This window comes from Aquarana catesbeiana, linkage group LG07 (genome assembly GCF_042186555.1).
Source record: "Aquarana catesbeiana isolate 2022-GZ linkage group LG07, ASM4218655v1, whole genome shotgun sequence".
In the NCBI taxonomy this organism is placed as follows: domain Eukaryota; kingdom Metazoa; phylum Chordata; class Amphibia; order Anura; family Ranidae; genus Aquarana; species Aquarana catesbeiana.
The window spans coordinates 141,346,066-141,370,386 of NC_133330.1; the positions used below are offsets into that span (position 1 = coordinate 141,346,066).

At 43.5% G+C, this 24,321-nt stretch overlaps 1 protein-coding gene across 1 annotated transcript in view; it reads right to left on the reverse strand.

Moving 5' to 3' along the window:
- Positions 1 to 5,489: 5,489 nt before the first annotated feature.
- Positions 5,490 to 24,321, reverse strand: part of ATF7IP (activating transcription factor 7 interacting protein) — a 192,471-nt gene continuing 173,639 nt past the window's right edge. The window contains 1 exon segment of the mRNA XM_073592710.1: positions 5,490 to 7,268. Coding sequence (XP_073448811.1) covers positions 6,852 to 7,268 — 417 coding nt within the window. The 3' untranslated portion in view covers positions 5,490 to 6,851.

Consider the following 24,321-nt stretch of genomic DNA (forward strand, 5'->3'; position numbering starts at 1 on the left):
CTCACATGTAATTTACCGCAACTCCACCCAAAACCCCAAACGCTTCCTTGGCTACCAGGAGGAAGTTTTCACTGCCATTATATTTCCGAATGGCCCACCAGAAAACATCCGATCAAATGTTTAGTCGACTCTCCGAACGCCACTTTCCAGATAGACTCCCTCCCAGACCAACAGGCCAATGATGTCAAAAAAAATGTAAGGTGTGTACCAGAGCAGGAGTCAGAAGAGACATCTTATTACTGTGCCCAATGTCCTTCCGAACCAGGCCTCTGCATATGTGAATGTTTTCGCCGTTACCATACTTCAATAAATTATTAGTGAAGTATGGTAAACGTAATACTCAGTTCCTGCCTTCACACACCTTATGCCACTGCCTGCTCTGTAACTGACCCTGGCTTGTTATTCAACCACGCTTCTGTCTGCCAGATCTGTACATACCTCTGCCTGATCTGGAACTGACCCTGGACTGTTATGCTACCATGTTTCTGCCTACCGATTCTGTACATACCTCTGCCTGATCTGGAACTGACCCTGGACTGTTATTCGACCATGCTTCTGCCTAACAATTCTGTACATACCTCTGCCTGATCTGGAACTGACCTTGGACTGTTTGACCATGCCTCTTGCCTGCCTCATGGACTGATCTTGTACCCCGCTACTGGACTAGTGGGATTCAACACAGAGGACTCGCAAATGTGAGGGGCTCCAGAATTGTTTTTCTGAATGAAGAAAACAATTTTTTTTTGTTTTCTCATTCCTAGGGTCTGGAGACTTGGAGACTTCAAAGAGATTTGGGTGGGAGAAGCCTCTACCCCTGTCCCCATTCTGTCCTGAACAAGGCCCTACTTCTGCCTGCTGCCTGTAGGACTTACTGCCATTATGTCTGTGCCTGTTGCACTGACCACACAACATGTTCCTGCTTACTACCAGGACCAATATTTGACAATATCTCTGCCTGCACTAACCCTGGACTGTATTTGTACAGTATCCCTGCCTGCTGCCTGGACAATTGTGCTATCCTCCTGTGTACAACTGCGCTACTACAACCACAGGTAATCTTTTGTTTATGCTTTGCTCAGCATAATGTATTTTGGGATGTAATTCTTAGTATGTGCATGCTATGTGTCCCTGGAACACCCGACGGTGTTCCTTGCATGTTGGATCTCTGTATGTGGTCAGGCTGTGTAGAAGTCTCACACATGTGGTATCGCCATACTCAGGAGGAGTAGCAGAATGTATAAGTACCTGAAATAAATAAAAATAAAATGTATTTTGAGGTATCATTTTTGCTATCTAAATGCTATGTGTTGGAGATATCTTATAAACGGACAACTTTGTGTAAAAAAAAAAAAAAAAAAAAATTAAGCGTTTATTTTTTTTCCCACATGTTCCAAAAACTTCTGGAAAAAAAAATTAACTGTTCAAAAGACTCATTATGCCTTATAGATTATACATTGGGGTGTTAGCTTTCCAAAATGGGGTCATTTTGTGGGTGTTTCCATTGTCCTGGTGCTCCAGGGCCTCCAAAAGTGTAATAGGTGGTTGAGAAATGAGATCTGTAATTTTTGCTCCTAGAACACCTGATAGTGCTCCCTGCATGTTGGGCCTCTGTATGTGGCCAGGCAGTGAAAAAGTCCCACACATGTGGTATCGTAATACTCAGGAGTAGCAGAATGTATTTTGGGGTGTCATTTGTGGTATGCACATGCTATGTGAGAGAAATAAGCTATTACAATGACAATTTTGTGAAAAAATAAAAATCTTAATATTGCAAAGAATTGTGGTAAAAAAATTACAACTTCAAATAACGCACCATGCCTCTTACTAAATACCTTGAAATGTCTACTTTCCAAAAAGGGGTCATTTGGGGGGCATTTGTACTTTCCCGGCTTGTTAGGGTCTCAAGAAATGATAGGCCACCAGTACATCAGATGTAATACATTTTTTTTAATGATCTGCACCATAGCTTGTAGACTCTAATACTTTCACACAGACCAAATCATTTCCACTAATTTTGGGTTATTAGTACCAAAGATATGTAGCAGTATAAATTGTGGCCAAAATTTATGAAGAAAAATTACTAATTTGCTAAATTTTATAACAGAAATTAAGAAAAATTCGCTTTTTTTTCTGTCAAAATTTTCGGTCTTTTTTCATTTATAGCGCAAAAAATAAAAAAAACCCAGAGGTGATCAACTACCACCAAAAGAAAGCTCTATTTCAGGGATATGCAATTAGCGGACCTCCAGCTGTTGCAGAACTACAAGTTCCATGAGGCATAGCAAGACTGACAGCCACAAGCATGACACCCAGAGGCAAAGGCATGATGGGACTTGTAGTTTTGCAACAGCTGAAGGTCCGCTAATTGCATATCCCTGCTCTATTTGTATGGAAGAAAGGACAAAAAATCATTTGGGTACAGTGTTGCATGACTGAGTAATTGTCATTCAAAGTGTGAGAGCACCAAAAGCTGAAAACTGGTCTGGACAGGAGGGGGGTTTAAGTGCCCAGTAAGCAAGTGGTTAAAGTTGTATAATCCTTTATTTCATCATCTGTTGAAATATACGCTTATGGCGTTTTTTTTTTGTTACCAAAAAGATGTAGCAGAATACATATTGGCCTAAACTGATGATATATACTCGAGTATAAGCTGAGTTTTTCAGCACATTTTTTGGTGCTGAAATGTCCCCCTCGGCTTATACGCGAGTCAAGCACTTTTCTGCAGCAGAGAATGACATTTTCCGAACCGACTTTGGGGCCCCATATCTCGGGACCACTTGGTGCTAGGAACCCCAAATTTGGTGTGCAAACAGTGGAACTAGCACTACAACATATCTAAAGCCTGGGTTACTAGCACTAAGTGGCCCCGAGATACAGGGCCCCAAAGTCAGTTCGCAAAATGTCATTCTCTGCTGCAGAAAAGTGCTTGACATTTTCCGAACTGACTTCGGGGCCCCGTATTTTGGGGCCACTTGGTGCTAGGAGCCCAGCTTTGTATATGTTGTAGTGTTAGTTCTACTCTGTTTGCACACCAAATTTGGGGTTCCTAGCACCAAGTGGCCCCAAGATACAGGGCCCCAAAGTTGGTCAACTGTGTTTATCTGCAGCAATGTCATTTCGGGACCCTTTGGGTCCAGAGACCCCAAATTTTGGCTGCAGATAGGGGGCATCTAGGAACCCTTAACTACCGAGTTTGAAGTTCAGGGGATCTAGGGCTGCAAATGGGCATTGTTGACCCTCTTTTCCACTTACAGTAGCTACGCATTTCTCACCCTAGGCTTATACTCGAGTCAATAAGTTTTCCCAGTTTTTTGTGGTAAAATTAGGTGCCTCAGCTTATATTCGGGTCAGCTTATACTCGAGTATATACGGTAAATTTTTTACATATTTTTGGATATGTATTATAGCAGAAAGTAAAACTTTTTTTTTTTTCAAAATTGTCGGTCTTTTTGTTTATAACGCAAAAAATAAAAATCGAAGAGGTGATCAAATACCACCAAAAGAATTCCCTATTTGTGGGGAAAAAAATAGGACATCCATTTTGTTTTTGTACAGCGTCACACGACCGCGCAATTATCAGTTAAATTAAGGCAGTGCCGTATCGCAAAATAGCCTGGTCAGGAGGTAGGTAAATACTTACGGGGCTGAAGTAGTTAATAAACTCGGGACCCATGGCTGTCAACACCTGACTTAGCTCCCCTAAAATCTTATTATGTAGTGCTTATTTCAAGGGTAAATTTTGAGACTAGGGAATGGAGGGCCTACCATATAGAGAACTGGTGCATTGCATAGAAGCATCAATGCTAAGATAACAGCACAGCAGGTAGAGAAGGGAGGTGCTGGGGACAGCCTGTGGAGAGCAAAGGTTCTATGTTCTGTGTGGTAAACACATTTCTAACAAATCAGCTGGTAAATAATAGCCATGTACCTCTGATTATAGGCATAATAGCGGTATATAACTCACACGCCATTTCAAATAATAGCCTTTATTTGCAATTTATTGAACATTGCTATGTAAAAATTGGCAAGGATTCTTCGTGATGTGTGCTATGGTAATGTACAAATTCTGCTTTGTTTACCGGTGGAGTATACAGTATGTATATACTTATTAAGTTGATATTATCTGTATCTAAAGGTTATAGACTCTTGTGAATAGTTTTTGGTAGGAAAAATTTATAAAATTCAATAAAAAAAAAAAACTTTAGAAAAACAAAAATATGATATTCATTATTTTCTAATGAAAGGCCGAATGTGGAATCAAATCTTGACACGAAATCTTCTTTCTTCAGATGGAAAATTTACATCAAGACCACGGGAAGTGGAACAACTTATGCTTCCTTTTCATTATTCCAAGTGATTATTGAGGGAACAGCAAATGACCCAGTCAGGCCAAATTGTCTCTCCCCATCTCCAAACATACAAACTTATACTGAATGCTTATTACTATTTACTGACTCTCCAACTGATATGTACTCCTGTCCTGGATATGTTGACATGTTCTAGGCAAATGAAGGCTGCTAAAAAAAAAAAAAAAAAAAAAACCACGCTTTGTAGCTTTCACAACTGTATATTTGTAGTTTTTAGACCGCTTAATTCTATGCTTTTAGGTAGAAAGTCAGCATTAGAACTCACGCAGCTTCCAGTTCTCTTGAGTTAATAACTCTTACTGACAGACTGCAGTTTCCCTCCTTATCTGACTCACTGCTAGATCACTTCCCATCTCACACTTTGCTTGTTTAAGTCTCTCTGCTCTGGTCATTGCTGAAGCAAGCAGTATCATAGCTCTGTTACTCTTCTTGTTTCTTGGGGGCTGTAAGGCTAGGTTCACACTATTGCGAATTGGATGCGGGTTTTTTCCGCATATAAATCGCATGTCAGGAGATTGTGACCGGCTCTCTACAGAGCCAGTTGGCACATCTCTGAAGTGAATTGCACAGCAGTCCTGTGCATCTTCTGGTCCGTTTCAGGTCTAAATTCAGCCAAAAATTTGGACTGAAATCAGACCTGAAACAGTGAACAGGGATTCACCGGACTCCTGCTGTGAGCAGCTCAGTGCGGCAGTGTGAACCCAGCCTAAAAGTCTTGTGTTGCTAGGCACAGGACACTTTACTCTTTGACAGGATTCAAGCTAAAGTGGCAGCTGGGGATTGGAATAACGAAACCAGGAAGGGCACTGAACAAGGAAAAACTGCATAAACTGTTCAGTCTATTACAAACAAAGGGACATAAAGCCTTCTTTTCTCCATGGGGTGGTTAGGTGATTAGTTTCCCTGCAGCTAGGAAGAAGGCAGCAGCAACTGGTGGCCTTCAAAGAAAATAGGGGCCCCTTTAGAGAAAAAAGGCCTCCATTTTTATGAATAGGAAAGCCAAGTTGCCATGCTGTGTAGATGCAAAGCTTTAATTAGCAAATATTTGGTTTGCCTTGAATTCAGCTAAGATGACACATGTTGCAAGTGTATTCGTTGTATTACCAATTAAAAAGCTAAAGATTTGTAAAAAATATTTTATTTACATACAATGTAACAATATTTCTTGCAAGCAGAGTATTTCTCCCAATGCCCTGCACTTACTGAAAATTATATTTTCCAACATCAGGAGGTGGAGTGTGAATTTACAACTTACTGGAAGAATTACCAGTTGGTTAAATCTAGCGTCAAGTTTCTGGAGAGTAAATGTCCATTCCTAAAAACTGTGTACTGCGATTGCAGTAACAAATATTCTTGATTAAAAAAACAAAAAATCTGAAATATACAGTGGGATATACATTGCACAAAACAGACATATCATCTGAATTATAGCTAACAAAACTAATTCTCCTGTAATGAAAGTGTTAATTTGCAGCCGGGAAAATCTATACTAATACAAAAATACTTGTCCTCACTTACTAGTGAGGATGCACTGTACATATGAATTCATGCATTTATACCCAAATATGATTTAAAAAAATCTTTTGGAGGCACAATCACACTGTAAAATAGCAATATGTGCAACTAATCCCGAATTGTTCAATTTATTATTAAAAACATCTGAAAACACATTAACAAGGTAACTGCAGGTGGGTGACCACTGTGCTATACAGCATACATGAACTTAATAGGGAAAGGAGGAGGGTAAACAAAGTAAACATTCAGATTAATATGGGGGGGGGGAACAAAAAAAAAAAAAAAAAAACTCTTTGGCGCTCGGATGAATAGATTTCACTTTCTCCACAAGGAGAATTAATCCTTACAACCAATACTGAAAACATTTAGGTAAAATTTAAGGCACAAAAAACAAAAAAAACAAAAAAACCCACTATATTTATATATGTACACACATACAAATCCACTAGCGAAAACATGACCTTGTTATTTTTTTTGTAAATGCCATAGATAATTGTTCACCAAAAACTCACCAGCTAGCCCAGCCAGCGGGGACAAAATACCAATTTTGCCTTCATATGTATGAAACAGATTGAAAGTATTGAATTACTCTGTAATACTTGTGTCGAAGAGCTATACTCACCAAATACCAAAGCAAGGTATCTCACTATTAAATATACAAATGCTTTTACATCTATAACCATGCCATATGCACAAGTTTTAAAAACTGTGCAATTACAGCCTTTTTATTCTAGATTTGTTTTGATTTACCGATTTATAGACTTTCATACTAACACAAAAGAGGAAACCGTTTCAATGTTTTGCAGACCAGTCCAGGCAATGACCCAAGACTAGAACTTTGTTGTAGGTGATTTTCTTACACCGGTAGAAATATTTCAACCCAGTAATACTCCAAAGCAAAGTTCATGCATGATGTTAATGGAGAGAATAATGTTGGTTGGCAACTGGTAGTACAAACACTGGCCCAAATTAACTGCTCTGGGTGGAAATGACATCTGTTGACTGTGGGTCACAAAATGGTCCAAAACGGCCATAAATGTCTTTTGCCCTAACCGCAAAATAGTACTTGCTGCCAGAAACAAACTGTGTTAGAGTGCATGCCATAGGAAGAGGTAATGCTTTCACTTCCCCAATTTTTTTCCACTGTGAAGGAGATGTTGCAGATGGATCTTCATGGTAAGCATAGAGGTGGTAGCTATCTACTACAGCACAGCTACGATCTACTTCCAATACACTCCATGAAAGAACAATTCCATTTTGGCTTTGAACTCTGGCAAGTTTCAAGTGAGGTTTTTGAGGTGCAGAAGTTGAAGCCGCTTCAGGAGGAAGGCGTTGGGGTTGTGGAGCCTCAGGAAGTGGTGCTGGATGGATTGGCCTTGCTTGCTCCTATAAGGAGTAAAACAATTGTAAGTGCACAAAATAACTTTAAATCTGCATTTCTACAATCGAATGACTTGTACAATTAAACGAATTTAAAACTTGGCAGAGTCACTGCCAAGTCCGTACAGACCTCATTTCTCCCTCTCCTATAATCTTTTGGTCACTTCAATGACCATAAGCTTATATCAGAATTCTTCAGCAGACTCTGCTGAACAATTCTATAACTGATCAGCGAATTACAACCCACTGATCAGAGTTATTAACCCTAAATGTGACCACCCCCACCCATGCCACCACATCCCTGTCCCCTGCCACTCCACCTCTCGCCATTCCCTTTCATCTTAAACTGTCCCCCCTTCTTCCACCCAGCACTAACCCCCCCCCCCCAATCGGATCCCCCGCAGCCACCATTATTACCCGGCATCCCTCCTCTGCCGCCAGCTTCAGGCGCTGCATGGGGTTTGGGGGGAATCCAGATGTGACCCCCCTGCCGGTCAGATCACCCCCCCCACCCGATCCATGGCCGCTTTCAGCGGCAGCTTCTCTCTGCACTGATCTTCGTGATCTGTCTGGCTGGGGAGCGTGGCGGTGAGAGTCTGGGTGAAGTTGGGGCTTGGTAAACACGCGATGACAATTGTGCGGTTGTGCGACGCTGTACAACCGTATCCCTTTTTTCCACAAATAGAGCTTTTTTTTGGTTCGTTTATTTGTTGCGCAAAAAAAAAGTAAATTTAGAAGAAAAAACAAAAGAAAAACAAAAAAACCCCCCAAAAAAACACCACACATTTTTTCCTCAGTTTAGGCCAATATGTATTCTTCTACATATTTGGAAGAATAAAAAAAAAATAAAAAATATACACACAATAAGCGTAAATTGATTGATTTGCACAAAAGTTATAGCATCTACAAAAATAGGGGATTTATGGCATTTTTATTTTTTTATTACTAGTAATAGCGGCGATCAGCGTTTTTTTTTATCGGGAATGCGATATTGCGGCAGACAAATCGGACGCTTTCGACACATTTTTGGGACTAGTGACATTTATACAGTGATCAGTGCTATAAAAATGCACGGATTACTGTATAAAATGTAAGAAAAAAAAAAAAAAAAAAAAAACTGCGCTATGATAAATAATAAACCTATAACCCATACAAATTGATCAATGAGTGAATGCAAAACCAGCAGCGACTCTCCTGAATAACAAACAGTGTACAAAAATTGGAAAACCTAGAATCGCGCTATAAAACAAAATAATTGATAAATGGTATGATCATACACTAACCAATATGATGAACGATTGATACGAAGATTGATAAAAGTAAACAAAAGTGTGCAAATTGAAAGTACTGGATATAAGATATCCCACCTAATGGTGTAAAAGCGTCACGCTAACGCAACAATGACAATATAATCAAATAAAAAGTGCATAGTAATTGACCACAAAGAAATGATACCAGAGAGGCCAAAACATTAACCCCCTTAAATAAGTCCAGTACTAAATAGTGTCTTGAATGTTGAATAAACTTGTGAAGGGAATCCACCACCGGTGAGTAAGGGGTAGCTGCTTACGAGAAGCCCACGACTCCCCACTACAGAGGGTCAAGGGAAGCCTGCGTAAAAGGAATCCTTGCAGGGCACGTCAGATGGATCTATAGATCTTCATTCAATCCATGAAAGCTGCTAGTAAGCGTCTATCTCTTTTTCTGCCATGTACATCCACCTTCTTGATCCCATTATGGTACAAGGAGAGTTTTGAATATTGAGAGCCCCTAAAAAGCTTTGGAGACCGCTGTATCATCTCTAATCCAGGTCTATAGCTGATCCATCTAACGTGCCCTGCAAGGATTCCTTTTACACAGGCTTCCCTTGACCCTCTGATAAGCAGCTACCCCTTACTCACCGGTGGTGGATTCCCTTCACAAGTTTATTCAACATTCAAGACACTATTTAGTACTGAACTTATTTAAGGGGTTAATGTTTTGGCCTCTCTGGTATCATTTCTTTGTGGTCAATTAGGTGGGATCTTATATCTAGTATAAGTATATAGTATATTTATAGCGCGATTCTAGGTTTTCCAATTACTGTATAAATGTCACTGGCAGGGAAGGGGTTAACACGAAGGGGAGATCAAGGGGGTAACTGTGTTCCTTAGGTGTGTTCTAACTGGGGGGGGAGGGGAATAGGACTGACTAGGGGAGGAGACCGATCGGTGTTCTTACTTAGTAGGAACACACGATCTGTCTCCTCTCCCATGACAGGATGGATTTGTGCATTTACACACACACATCCTGGTTCTCGTTCTGTCACAAGCGATCGTGGGTGCCCAGAGGTCATCGCGCCCAGTGGGCACGCGCATCGGCTCCGGGGAAACGCTGCTGGCCTCCTACAGTGTCTTAAAGAGCGGACGTACCATTACGACTCGCCCAGGGGGAGCCATCCTGCTGCAGTGTAACTGTGGCGGCTGGTCGGGAACCGGTTAATAATAATAAAGTAAAAGATAACTGAAAAAAAAAAAAAAAATATATGAGTACAAGTCTGGCACCTTGCAGGGGGCAGCGCCCCAGAACTCTAATGGACTGGCCGCTCCTGGTAAGACCTCCTTCACCCTGGAACGAACTCTGTCAAGCAGATTTGTCTGCTCAGTGGGGGATCGGTCTGCTGATCCCTGCTAAGCAGGCAGATGACAGGTCTGCGTAGGCTCCGCAGCTCGCTATTCTCGATGGGGCGGTCGGATGGAAACAGACCACCTGTCCAGTTCCATCGGATACCATACAATCCGATCTGCTAGATGGATGGGGGGGTGGGATCCCCATCCATCTGTTTTTAGCAGACTGGACTTGACCGGATGCAGAGACAGTAATGCAGGGGGTAGATCTGACCCTGGGTCCGGTGGTCACCCAGAATTGGTGTACCACAGACAAGTCTGGAGCTACTATAATGACCGAAATCCCTTCAGCCCCCATCTTGCGAGCCCATGCAGCAGGTGAGGGAACACCCTGAGTTGATGAAAGAAATGAAATACTGGTCCCACGCCGCCACCAGTGCGTCCATTACACCTGCCAGGGGGTCCTGCACTGTCGACATGAACCGTGGCATCTCCCTATTCAGGAAGGATGCCAGTAGGGTCCATGTTCAGGGTTCCCCTAGGTAGGCAGATCTGGACGAGATCCTTCCAGGTGCAGGGACACTTCATCCTGATCCAGCGGCTGACGACTAAAGTAGTTCACCTGCCAATTCTCGACACCGGGAACATGCACAACAGAGAAGGCCCAAAAACACGTTCCACTCAATGTGAAAAGCAGGAAGCCTCCAGTGAAATCACCTCACTTCACCTGCCATCCAGGTGGACAATATAGGCCACTGTGTTGGCATCGTCCGATGGAATCTCAACTGGGAGTCCCTGGAGAAGGTATCTTCAGCACTCCAGGGGCAGCTAAGCACTCACAGCTCCAGATAACGGGCAGGCAAGCCTCCCCTGGAGTTCAATAGATTCATGCCAATTTCAGCTAGGACTCCTCCCCTGTCAAACAGGCTGGCATCCGTTGTGAAGACTGTCGAGCGGAGGTGAAGAAAAAAGTACCCAGCAAGCAGGACAGGGGACTGGAACCACCTTAGGAGGAAGGCTGCTGTCTACCGTTCTAGACTGATCTGTTGGCATGGGAAGGCTGCAGATACAGGCCATTGGCACAAAATGTCCCTCCGCAGAACCTCGTATGGCAACTATGCGCACAAGACTATCTCGAAGGTAGACAACATAAAACCCAGAGCCAGCATGCAAGACCTCAGGGAGGACCGCTAGTGGGACCAGATCAGTTGGGCTGCAACAGGGATGCCTGGGTTGCTTAACCGCTTCAATACCGGGCCAATTCTGACACTTTGCTCCTACATGTAAAAATCATCATTTTTTTGCTAGAAAATTACATAGAACCCCCACACATTATATATTTTTTTTTAGCAAAGACCCTAGAGAATACAATGGCGGTTGTTGCAACTTTTTATCTCACACAGTATTTGTGCAGGAATTTTTCGAACGCGTTTTTTTTGGGAAAAAAACTGTTTTGTGTTTAAAAAAAAAAAAAAAAAAAAAAAAAAAAAAAAACAGTAAAGTTAGCCCAATGTTTTTGCATTTTGTGAAAGATGAAGTTACGCCGAGTAAATAGATACCTAACATGTCACGCTTCAAAATTGCACACGCTCGTGGAATGGCGCCAATGTTCGGTATTTAAAAATCCCCATAGGCAACGCTTGAAATTTTTTTACTGGTTACATGTTTTGAGTTACAGAGGAGGTCTAGGGCCAAAATTATTGCTCTTGCTCCAACGTTCGCGGCGATACCTCACATGTATGGTTTGAACACCGTTTTCATATGTGGGCGGGACTTACGTATGCGTTCGCTTCTGCGTGCGAGCACACGGGGACAGCGGCACTTTAAAATTTTTTTTTTTTATTGTTAATTATATATATTTTTTTTTTATTTTGACACTTTTTTGAAAAAAAAAAAAAAATTGATCACTTTTATTCCTATTACCACGAATGTAAACATCCCTTGTAATAGCAATATGACATGACAGGTCCTCTTAATAGTGAGATATGGGGTCAATAAGACCCCATATCTCACCACTAGGCTGGGAAGCCTGAAATAAAAAAAAAAAAATAAAACGATCGCCGCTTCCAAGCTGAAGCGGCGCCGTTTTTTTGAATTGAGAGGCCGGGCGTGACGTCATAACATCGAGTCCGGCCTCCGACGATCATAGAGACTCCGGGGACCATCTGGTCCGCCGGAAATCTCTATTAACTACATCCGGCGCCAGTGGATCTACTCTCCGCCTCACCGATCGTAACGATGAGTCGGAGCAGGCACCGGAGGGCGGCGGGAGGGGGGGGGGGGACGTCCCCTCTCGCCTCCCATAGGAACGATCAAGCGGCGGAACGGCCGCTATGATCGTTCCTATGGTGTAGAGATTCGCCGGCTGAAACCGGCAATATCTGAATGATATCTGTAACTACAGGCATCATTCAGATATACCTGCTCAAAGCCAAGGACGTCATATGACGTCCTTGGTATTGAAGTGGTTAATAAGGCTGCCTCTCTCAATGGAGAGATGATTTTATAGAAGAAAAAAAAAAAAAAAAAAAAAAGGAATTTTGGCTTGCATGTAAATTTAATATTGGAATACAGTACCGAAAAAATGCTCGATATTTATAGAGTGACCAGAAATGAAAAAACACATCTGAGCCCAATAAAGTTGGGCTTCAGGCAGAAGCTTCCAGAATTTTACCACAAGGAGAACCACTTTTGGACTGCTCGGAAATGAGAATCAGGCCCAGACACTGGCAAAGGCAGATTTTCAGAAGTTGAGGACCCATCAGAAGTCCTGCAGAGAGTGCAGGAAGATCTCCACGTCGTCCCTCAGTGTGACCTGGAAGCCAGAGGAGTGGGTCATCCAAATAACCGGCCACGGCAATCCCCCTGTTGAATCGGCAATGCTAGGACTGGAGCCAGCACCTTGGAAAATCACCCGAGGAGTCAAAGCCAGCCCAAAAGGGAGTGCCACGGATCGAATAACGTGCATCCTCAACCACAAGCATAGGAACCAATGATGTCTCTTGCAAAGAGGAACCTGCAGGTATGCAGCCATGGAACCATGGATGCTAGAATACCCCTGAGGGAGAAAGGCCACCAACGAACAGATGGATTCCAACTCGAAACTCAGCGCAAATCAAATCAGGGCCTGCAGGTTCAGTATTAGAAAAACCCTGTCCTTCCTCTGGGGCCGTGAACCCTCAGAACCCTTCTGGCTTGGGAACAGCGACAATCACTACTCGGTACCGCAGGCCCTGCAAGAGGCGCAAGGGCAAAAGATGGAAATTAGGGAGTAAGAGTGAAATACTATTATACAGCCTGACACAATCGTGTACGGACCTACTGCTCAGGAATGGGGGGGCCCACAGGCCAGAGAACCAGCAAGATGGTCTCCTATCTTGAAGGCAGGTGGGGTAAGCCTTCATGCATGGTGGACTTGTGGGTCCAGGAGCTTGGACCCCTAATCAGAGGGGCTAGAGGAGGCAACAGTCACTTATGAGCAGTGAAGGAAGGCCTGGACTTCTGACACGAATCCTACCTCTTCCCGACCCATGGGAGGAAAGTCTTCACCACCTGTGAGGTTCTTGAGGATGTTGCCCAAGACAGCACCAAAAGGCAACCCGCCCTGGAAGAACAGGTCGGTCAGGGAAGTTCCATAAATCTGGTCAGCAGCCCAGGTTGCAAGCCGAAGCACCACCGCCGAGACGGAGAGCCTGAAACAAAGGGAGGCTTGATAAGCAGCATCTAAAGACGTAGCACAAAAGTACCTTATGCCCTAGACCAACTGGTACCCCAGATCCATAAAACGTCTGATTCACATGTCTGGTATTCAAAAACCAGCTGCAGAAGCTAGGCCCAATTCATAAGTGGCTGCAACACCAGGGCTGGGGCCAACACCGACCATTCACTAGTAAACGCAGGGCAGCAACAGATTCTGCCCTGCAGTCCACCAACTTCCTAAGAGGGAAACTCCACAACCAACATCACAGTTGCAGTATTGAATCTAGAATGGTAGACTACACAAAGAAGGGTAAGGTGCATTTCTACAGAAGTGCCTTCTCCAGGTAGCAAACCACCAGTGATTCGGAGCCAGCAAAGGCTCCTTGGGTTGTGCCCATCTTTGGAGAAAATTTAAGTATGCGGGATAAAGAAAAAGCTGAGCGGACCTAGCCATCAGTGCGTACCAAGGGGATAACCAGCAACAAGACCAGCACCATCCTAAGTGGAGAGGCCACCAATGTCTATTGCCACATGGGAAAGACCCTCTCCACCAAGTACAATGGTCAGGAGACCTGTGCAAACCTACAGTTATGCATCTGCGGCTCCTTGGAACAAGGCAGAAACTGCAACCCCATTTGGCAGGAGACCAAAACAGCCATATGCAGGGTACAAACCTTCCTTGTAAAGCATGCTAGTGCACTCCTCTGACCTATAGGGGAGCAGGTTGTGGGAGTGGGCTGTTTTTTTTTTCTTTTCTACAAGACACAGCTAGGTTTCGAACCTGCGAATTGCAGGGGACAGATTCACCTGTGAATAGCCAGTCTGCACCACATGACAGGGAGGCAAGAAAGGGTAAATGCCGTCAGTAAAAATGGTGGGGCAGCAGTCTGCCAGTGACCCCCCCCCCCCCCCATGTCCCCCCAACCAGGGATAAGTGCTGGCCCGAATTCTGCCTCCAGGTTCAAGGACAGAGCGTGGGTGTAAGCGTTAGAAAGGAGGGGGCCCACAACCAAACTGGCTGGTGCAACTTCCTGCCCCAATAGGCTGCAAATCCCCAGCTTAAATTAGTGGAGGGTCCAACCACAGGCCGGATAGGAGGGCCCAAAAACACCCTCCCTCATGCAGCAGCAAGACCGAAACAAACGCCAAGGTACTAGGGCAGAGGCAGACCCACCATGTCCCCATGGGGTGGGGGGTTGCGCACATTCAAACAAAAAGGAGGGGGTTCACCAGGTCATTGGCTGGCCTCCTCTGGCCAAGACCAGGGAACTGCCTGCCTAAACAGTGACCCAGGTAGAGCTACCTGGCACCCAGAGGCACTGCGGCCCAGGCTAAACTCCCCATAGAGTACATCTGATGCCCTGTACCCCTGAGTTGTCGGAAGGTAGAGGGGAAGAAAATCAGTAAGAGGAGCCCGCAGGGCCAACCACTCCAGGAAGTACCCACACAGCATTGGGGGGTGGAGTTAGCTACTTACCAAGCTAGCGAAGCTCGCGGATGACGCTCCAGAAACCTAACCTCCTCGCCACCAAAGGTAAGGGGGGGCTTGTCAGCCTGGGTAACACTAACACAGACTCTGGCGTCCGGTCACATGTGTCCCCACAAGACATTTAACTCTCTGACCTGCCCCAATCCAGGGTGGGGCACGTTGTGGCCGATCCAGCGCTTAGCTAAATGTCTGCACACTCAATGGCCAGACTGGGGTAACCACTGGATCCATATTATCCAGCCTGGCTGTTGATTGAAGATCTATGCAGGAGTGTCTGCCCGGGAATCCCCTCATTGGCGGAGACAGCGGCGCCATTGGCTCCTGCTGCTGTCAAAGTCAGTTGGCCAATAAGGAAAGAAAGAAGGTGGGGCTGGGCCAAAGCTCTGTGTCTAAAATGGACACAGGGAGCTGTGGTTCGGCTGTCCCCATAGCAAGCTGCTTGCTGTGGGGGCACTCAACAGGAGGGAGGGGCCAGAAACACCAAAGAGGGACCAGTTTACACACTTGGAGTCCAATTAAATGAATTGTGTGGAGGTGTGGCTTAGAGCCACTTTGATAAAAGGCACTAAAACATTTTAAGATTTCGGTTTATAAGAAGCATCAGCTGATGTGAACCATGCCTCGCAAAAAGGAGCTCTCTGAAGATATACAAATCAAGAGTAGTTGACCTACTTAGTGATATTAAAATTTTTTTTTATCAAAAACCACAACAAAAAAAAACAAAAACAAAAAAAAAAAACAACAACAAGTTATACTTGCCTGCTCTGTGCAATGGTTTAACATAGTGCAGCCTGGATCCTCCGGCCTCTCCCTCCTGCCAGGTGCCCCACAGCAAGCAGCTTGCTATGGGGCACCCTAGTTGAGCCATGGCTCTGCCCCGCCCCCTCCATCCACTGATTGGCACACTGGCTATGATGAACAGCAACAGGAGCCAATGGCTCCCACTGCTGCCAAAAGCTAATCAGGAGTGCGAGTCCCCAGAGGCAAGGCTCTTGAGAACATCAATGGATCGAGAGGAGGCTCATGTGAGTATTAGGGTGGCTGCTGCACACATGATTTTTGCCTTTATGCATAGAATGGAGGAAAGTAAAAATACCTTGTGCCTTTACAACAACTTTTAGGCTGGAAAGCGAAACAATGCAATCTCAGCGTTTGTGCAACTGCCGACTGATGCCTAAATGGTTTACAAACCGAGACAGTTTAATGGCTAATCTTCCTAGAAATGGGTGCTCAGCCAAAATTACTCCCAAGGCACAACGTACAATCCTCAATAATTTAAAGAAGAAACCATGAGTAATATCTAAAGGGTTGAAGACATCACTGAACTGGTAAACTTCCCTGAGTCTACCATACGAAAGTCTGAACAGGGAGGGTGTTTATGACAGACCACAGAGGAAGTCACTGCTCTCCAAAAAAAAACAAAAACCCACCACCAAAAAACTCACCGTATTGGCGCAAAAAAAAAAAAAGGCTTACCAGCATCAAAATGTGTGGCGGAGGGAACATAATTATTTGGGCTTGCTTTACGGCCTCCCTGGACCACTTGTGCTATCAGAGGGGAAAACGAGTTGCCAAGTTTACCAAAATATCCTACAGGATGTCAGTGTGGCTGGAAGTCAGTTGGGCAATGCAGCAGGGCAATGATCCCAAGCATCAAAGTAAATTTGAAACAGACTGGCATCAGAAACAGAAAAATGCATGCTTTGGAGTGATCCAGTTAAAAGCCCAGACCTTAACCCCATAGAGATGCTGTGGAATGACCTCAAGAGAGCCATTCATACCAGACATCCTACAAATGTGTGAGCTGAAGCAATTTTGTAAAGGGAAATGGTCAAAAATTCCTCCTGAATGTTGTGCATGCCTGATCCAGAACTACCAAAACACACCTACAAGACGCTGGCTTTAAGTTGTTTAGATGTGATTTGTCATGTCAGTATTACATTTCCTCTTGCCGATATTTTGTTTTACCTGGCTGATCCTGCCTGTGCCCCTCCTCCTGATAGTAAAAAACGGACTACGCTAGCATGGCTGCCAATTAATGCTAGCATGGTCAATTTAAATCTTGTGTCATCCCGCTGAAGATACAGCAAAAGCACAGGGCTGGGGAAAGGAAGAAGGGACACTATGCCGCAGGATCTGATGGCGTTCCATTGCAGAAGCCGGGGACGTTGTGTTTTTAGGTCATCACGTAGATGCCACAACACTGGGTACGCCCAATGGCAGGTGTGAGCATTACTGTGGAAGTAACAGTGATCACCTAACCTGCACTATTGGAGTAGGAGAATGCTGTAAGGGAAGTGCTTATTCCTCAAGATATTCTATCGTGCTGAGGTCAGGACTCAGTGTAGGCCAGTCAAGTTCCTCCACCCCAAACTTGCTCATCCATGTCTTTATGGACCTTGCTTTGTGCACTGGTGCGTACTCATGCTGGAACAGGAAGGGGCCATCCCCAAACTGTTCCCACAAAGCTGGTAGCATGTAATCGTTTAAAAATGTCTTGGTATGCGGGCGCCTTAAGAGTTCCCTTCACTGGCACCAAGGTGCCAAGCCCAACCCCTGAAAAACAACCCCACACCATAATCCCCCTCCACCAAATGATTTGGACCAGTGCACAAAGCAAGGTCCATTAAAGACATGAATGACCAAGTTTGGGGTGGAGGAACTTAACTGGCCTGCACAAATTCCTGACCTCAACCCAATAGGACACATTTGGGATGAATTAGAGCGGAGACTGCAAGCCAGGCCTTTTGTCTAACATCAGTGCCTGACCTCACAAATGCGCTTCTGGAAAAATGGTCAAACATTCCAATAGACACTCCTAAACAATGTGGACAGCCTTCCCAGAAGAGTTGAAGCAGGTATAGATGCAAGAGAGTATTTGTTTCTCTGCTAATTTTGTATGCTTGCCCAAGGACAAAAATGTTCAGTCTATAATTTTAATGGTAAGTTTATTTTAACGGTGAGAGACAGAACAAAACATTTCAGAAAAGTTATAAAATCGATTTGCATTTCAATGCGTGAAATAAGTATTTGATCCCCAATCAGCAAGATTTCTGGCTCCCAGGTGTCTTCTATACAGGTAACAAACTGAGATTAGGAGCACTCTTGTAAAGGGAGTGTGCCCAATCTCAGCTTGTTACCTGTATAAAAGTCACCTGTCCACAGAAGAAATCAGATTATAAACTCCACCATGGCCAAGACCAAAAAGCTGTTCAAGGATGTCAGGGACCAGATTGTAGACGTACACAAGGCTCTAATGGGCTACAAGACCAACGCCAACCAGCTTGGTGAGAGGGTGACAACAGTTGGTGCGATTATTCGCAAATGGAAGAAATAACTTAACTGTCAATCGCCCTCGGTCTGGGGCCCCATGCAAGATCTCACCTCGTGGAGTTTCAATGATCATGAGAACAGTGAGAAACCAGCCCAGAATTACACGGTCTCAAGGCAGCTAGGACGGTAGTCACCAAGAAAAAAAATTGGTAACACTACGCTGTGAAGGACAAAAAAAATCTGCAGCACCCACAAGATCCCCCTGCTCAAGAAATCACATGTACAGGCCCGTCTGTGGTTTGCTAATGAGCATCTGAATGATTCAGAGGAGAACTGGGTGAAAAAGTGTTGTGGTCAGATGAGACCAAAATCAAGCTCTTTGGCATCAACTCAACTCACTGTGTTTGGAGGAGGAATGCTGCCTATGACTCCAAGAAAGCCATCCACCAAACAGAGGTGGAAACATTATGCTTTGGGTGTTTTTCTGCTAAAAGGGACAGGACAACTTCACCGCATAAAAAGGGATGCTGGACGGGGCCATATACCATCAAAACTAGGCAAGGCAACAAAGGAGTGGCTTAAGAAGAAGCACATTAAGGTCCTGGAGTTGGCCTAGGCAGTCTCCAGACCCTAATCCCAATATATGGAGGGAGCTGAAGGTTCGAGTTACCAAACATCAGTCTCAAAACCTTAATGACTTGAAGAGGATCTGCAAAGAGTGGGACAAAATCCCTCCTGAGATGTATGCAAACCTGGGGACCAACTATAAGAAACGTCTGACCTCTGATTGCCAGCAAGGGTTTTGCCACCATTTACTAAGTCATATTTTGCGAATAAATTAATGCAAATAAATTTAAAATTTTTTGAAACGCGTTTTTGTAGATTTTTTTTGTTATTCTGTCTCGCTGTTAAAATAACCCTACCATTAAAATTATAGACTGATCATCTGTCAGTGGGCAAATGTACAAAATCAGCAGGGGATCAAAAACTTTCCCCCTCAACCCTCAATAAGATTACACACAGTATGTGTATATATATATATATATATATATATATATATATATATATATATATATATATATATATATATATATATATATATATATATATATATATATACATATACATACACACACACACATACACTGACTACCTGTGAGTTTTTTTATTCATCTGCTTATTTATTCATGATCATTGGACTGAAATAAGAAGAAGCCATTATTATAATTGGCATATTAGGCCCCAAAGGGTTAAAACGATGGAGTACACTCAGAGGCTTTACATTGAATCTCTGTATTGATAGCCATAGTTTAGACAGAGGAGCCTGCCTCTGAAACAGGTTGGCATTGTAACTATCTACAGGTTATCAGTGCACTCCATAGCACAGTGGTGACCAAGCATTCATACACAGCTCTGCAGTCGGTTCCAAGACAGTAAAGCTGGCCATAGACCATGTTCGAATTTTTGGCCGGTTCAGCAGGATGAACCTGTCCTACCGATCTGGTCACTGGTTCCTATACAGGATCCAGGCTTCATCCATCACTGAACAAAGAGGTCTTCAGGGTCCGGGTTATATAGTGATGGACCATGGTCCTAGATCTGTATATCCCCTGTGGCCAACTATGCGCACTGCACGTGCCAAAGTGAGTGTCAAAGCAGGAACCAGTGCATGAAGAAACACTACAGGTCGTCCCCACGATGTAGGGTCCAGGTACAGATCCCAAGATTTTACAGAGGTTACACTGCTTCTACTGTTGTATTAGACAATGAAGTGTTGATTAAAGAGCTGATTGGGGAATCCAAAGTAAAATAAACTAGCGAAGCAAAGAGTGATTCCTCCATAAGGGAGAGGATGTCCATCACCTTAGGACACTAGCAAAAAAAAAAACAAAAAACAAAAAAAAAAAACAAAAAAAAAACTGAAGACTCTCGAAGTGGGGGAGAGTTACAAGGGGATGTCCAGGGGACATAGCCTCAAAAGCTTTGCCAGTGTCCAATCACCTGAAGGTACCAGCCTTTAACCAAAGGTCAATGAATATCAATCAAGCTCATGTCTTGTACTGTGCAATTAGGTTATCCTACTCTTTTACAGAAGGAAACCAGGATTCTGAAACCTTTGGTACGTCCAAAAGCAGTCCAGCTGAGGGGGTAGTAAACACAGCCACACAGCTAACCCTGCCAACAAAAACAATGGAATGGCAGAAAATAACCACCTGAAGGACCTTATATTTGATGCTGGCAAAGAAAACATATGGAGTAGATGACCAGGTGGCACCCTTACAAACCTAGGACAAAAAAAAAAAAAAAAAAAAAATTAGAAGCAAGGTGCTAAACGCTCACACTTTAGCAATGAGAGACAAACCTTGGAAACAGGCCTGATGCTAAATGTCCAAGAAGAACTAGCAGTCCTGGAGAACGGAGTCTTGACTGGAAAGGTAGGGGGAACCCGATCCTTGAGACCATATGCTTGGAATGTGTACCTGAGCCACCTTGAAACGATGAATGAGAAGCCGAACCAGCTGGAATCGCAAACTGGAAATCCAGCTTCCTAAAAGAAGCCGTGGCAGAGAGAAACCCACAGCCTGGACGCCATCCAGACCATGAAAAAACATCTCCGCCCACCTTTGGAAGGGAAGCCTAGGGATTAAAGCAGGGGTAGGCAACCTCAGCACTCCAGCTGTCTTGAAACTACAAATCCCATCATGCCTCTGTCACTAGGAGTCATACCTGTGATTGTCAGGGTCTTGCAATGTCTCATGGAACTTGTATTTCACCACAGCTGGGGGGCCGAGATTGCCTACCCCTGGATTAAAGCATAAAAATAGCAGCTTGCAGGCAGCAAGGTACCACAGGATATGTAATCCTTAAAGGAGAAGTATGGCCAAAGCTTTTTAGACCCTACTATGGATCACATTAGTGCACACCTCATACTCCACTTTTACAATTTTAAAGTAAAACAGCAGAAAAGAAACTGCAAAGCAAGCAGGGAATGCAGGAGTTGTGCAAAGTGATGGCCAGCAGTGATGAAATAAAATGAAGTATGCTGTGTATCCTTTATCAGGACCCTTACACGGGACCAAAAATAGGGCTGGAACCAGCAATGACTTCTAGAAGTTCAGGATGCATATAAGCCTTTAACATTTGGAGAGTCCGACACATTGTCCTCCAGAGCCCCCATTGACTGTTCCCTAAAGAGGAGGTCATCCAAGTAGCCCTCTATTCAGGTACCTCAAGAGTGAAACTGGACCAACACCTTGATGAACATCCGAGGTGCAGAAGACCAGCCTAATGGAAGGGCCACAATCTGGTAGTACCCAGGCCCAACCACACTGCATAAAGCTTCAGAAAGTTGGGTAGGTGTAAGCAGGTATCTTTAATTTCCACTGTGGCCAAACATTCTCCCTGGTAAAGTGAAAACAGACCTTGTTTCCGTTTTTGGACTTTAATTTGAGCAGTCAGAGCCTTGAGGTCCAATAAGGGGTGAAAGTTCCCTGTAAACAGGTTGGAGAAAAACCCTTGGAAAATGTTCAGCAGCACAGACTGGAGTGATGGCCTTTGATCCACAAGTCTAGAAAGAGCATGAAGTTCAGCAATGCTAATGAGACACTGGGAGATTTGAGATTAAAAAACAAGGAGAAGGTAGGGCACAAAACCCAATATTGCAGCCTCGCAACACCACCTTTTGCATCCAGGCATTGGGGATGCAAGAATTCAAAGCATCCAAGGCGGCCAATTGTCTCCTCCCACTCTGGAAATTGGTGGTGCACCTTTATGCTGAGGAACGTTGGTTTGGCTGATTTTGAATACCAGGTCTTCTGGATGGTTAGAAAACCAAGTTTAAAGTAGTATTAAACCCAAAAGCAAACATTTTATTATATTGTAGGTTACCAATCCCTAGATGTAATGGCTTCATTATTTTTAGGCTCTTATTCCTTGTAATGTTTCACATGGCGATCCTGCCAGTAGGTACACTGTTCAACAGAATAAGATGTCCTGAAGATGTTAGCAGTTAGGAGGTTGAGACAAACAATTTTACACTGACAGGGGAACTTGCATTGGTCAGCCTTTATTAAATTTATGTAAACATTTTAACCCAAAAAAACCCCAAAAGAGTTTGTGGAGCAGCTTATAATTTGTTAGCTGGAGTATGGCTTCAATTTCTTTATCTAAATCTGCTAGTCCTAACAATCCCCTCCCTCCAGAACAATGCTGCTTTCCAAAGGTGCTTCATCCAGAATGTAGACATCCCAATACAGGAGGCTTGTTATTGATCATCAGGGAAAATAAAAAAAAGTTCAGAGCCAGACAACTGATCCTCACAACCAATGATCAGCATGTCAGTGTTGGCATCAGTCAGGGATTTGATCCATTCAGACATAGTTGAGAGTAAAACTTGCTTATCGGTAGGGTCCATATAAGAAAAAAAAAAAAAAAAGAAAAAAAAAAAAAGATGCATCCACTGGTATAGTTACACGAGTAATGGTGGGTCTACAGTAGATACGTATGGGAACTAATGAAATTGGACTTTAAGGGCACACGAGTTTAATTACTCGTGTGCCCTTAAAGTCCAATTTCATTAGTTCCCATACTTGACATATTATCATGGGGACGTTGGCACACCATTTTTAACAGTACCTACAGTGTCACCCTGTTGTCAGGTACATACTCATCTGGGATTTTTAAAAAAAATCTACAGTAGATACGGACCACTTTGTGACAAATGTCTCACCAAGTGGGTACAGTCTGCAAGTGCTTGGGAAAAGCAAAATTCCAACTAGGAGGTTTCTAATCTTCATAAATAAAAATGGAAAAGTGCAAAGAAGGGAAAGTCCATAAAAGTCCTAAGGGCCCTGTAGGACCAAAAAGCCTCCTTCAACTAAAGGTGTGATAGCCAAAGGCTGCAGGCAGATCAGGACTTGGCTCAGCAGAGCTGAAGATAGACGTCCATCCTTCTAGGACACAAGCAAAAAAAACTAAGACATGCCAGTAGGAGGAGGATATTATAGCCAGGGCAGTCCTACCGTGTTCACCAGTGCCCAATCCTCCTGTAGGCGGCAGTATAACCCTAAATTTGAGAAAAAGCTTTATATTTGCATACATCCAAAAAGGTCCTTGTCAAACAGATGTTTTCTCAACAATAAAGTTAGGTTAGCACAGTACATATTAAATTATGGACTTAAATCAAACCAAAATTATCTGATATCTTACATCTACGTTGAAGACAAGTCCATCCAGTTCAACCCAGAACTTTAAATCACAGGTGGCAATGAAACATAAAATATCCCTTTGTTTAAGCCAATATCAAACATACAGTTTTAATAAAATTCTGCTTCAACAAAACAATGTCTCATCCCACAAAATTCCAGTGTGTTATCAAACTACAGTATTGGAGACAGATTCCAGAATATACTTGGGGGATAATGGAATAGTTATAGCCATTTTACAATATGTAAGGTGTACAATATGGAAACGAATAGGGTATAGTCATACCCAGTCTCCTATATAAAAAACGTAATAGTTATTCCATTGTATTTCCCTTAATTTCCTGTCCAATGGCCACAACAGGAAGTGAGAAGAAATCTCCCCAAAATAAAGGGAAATCCCTGATAGCAGAATTGCCAGAACTAGTGTGCGTTGGAAGATTTTCGCTCTATTCCCATCTTGATGGCCACTTTCAGTGATAATGATCACCAGGGCAAAGAAGGTGAATCTCCCTAAAAGGGACACAGATGGCAATAAAATCCACTAGGTGATATCTCTAATCTCTACCATCTTAAACACAGATTTGCCTTCATTTATAGTTTAAATGTGCAGATGAAATGTACTATTAATATGTGGTGGTTCAAAAAGGTGAATTCCACAAGAGTGCTTCTCAAATCTGTGTTCTTAGAAAAAATCCTGTGCAGGGTTTATATAACTGGAGGATATATAGTTTGTTATTTTTTAATTTAATCCCATGACAATCAATCATTCTGAATAGCCAGAAGACATT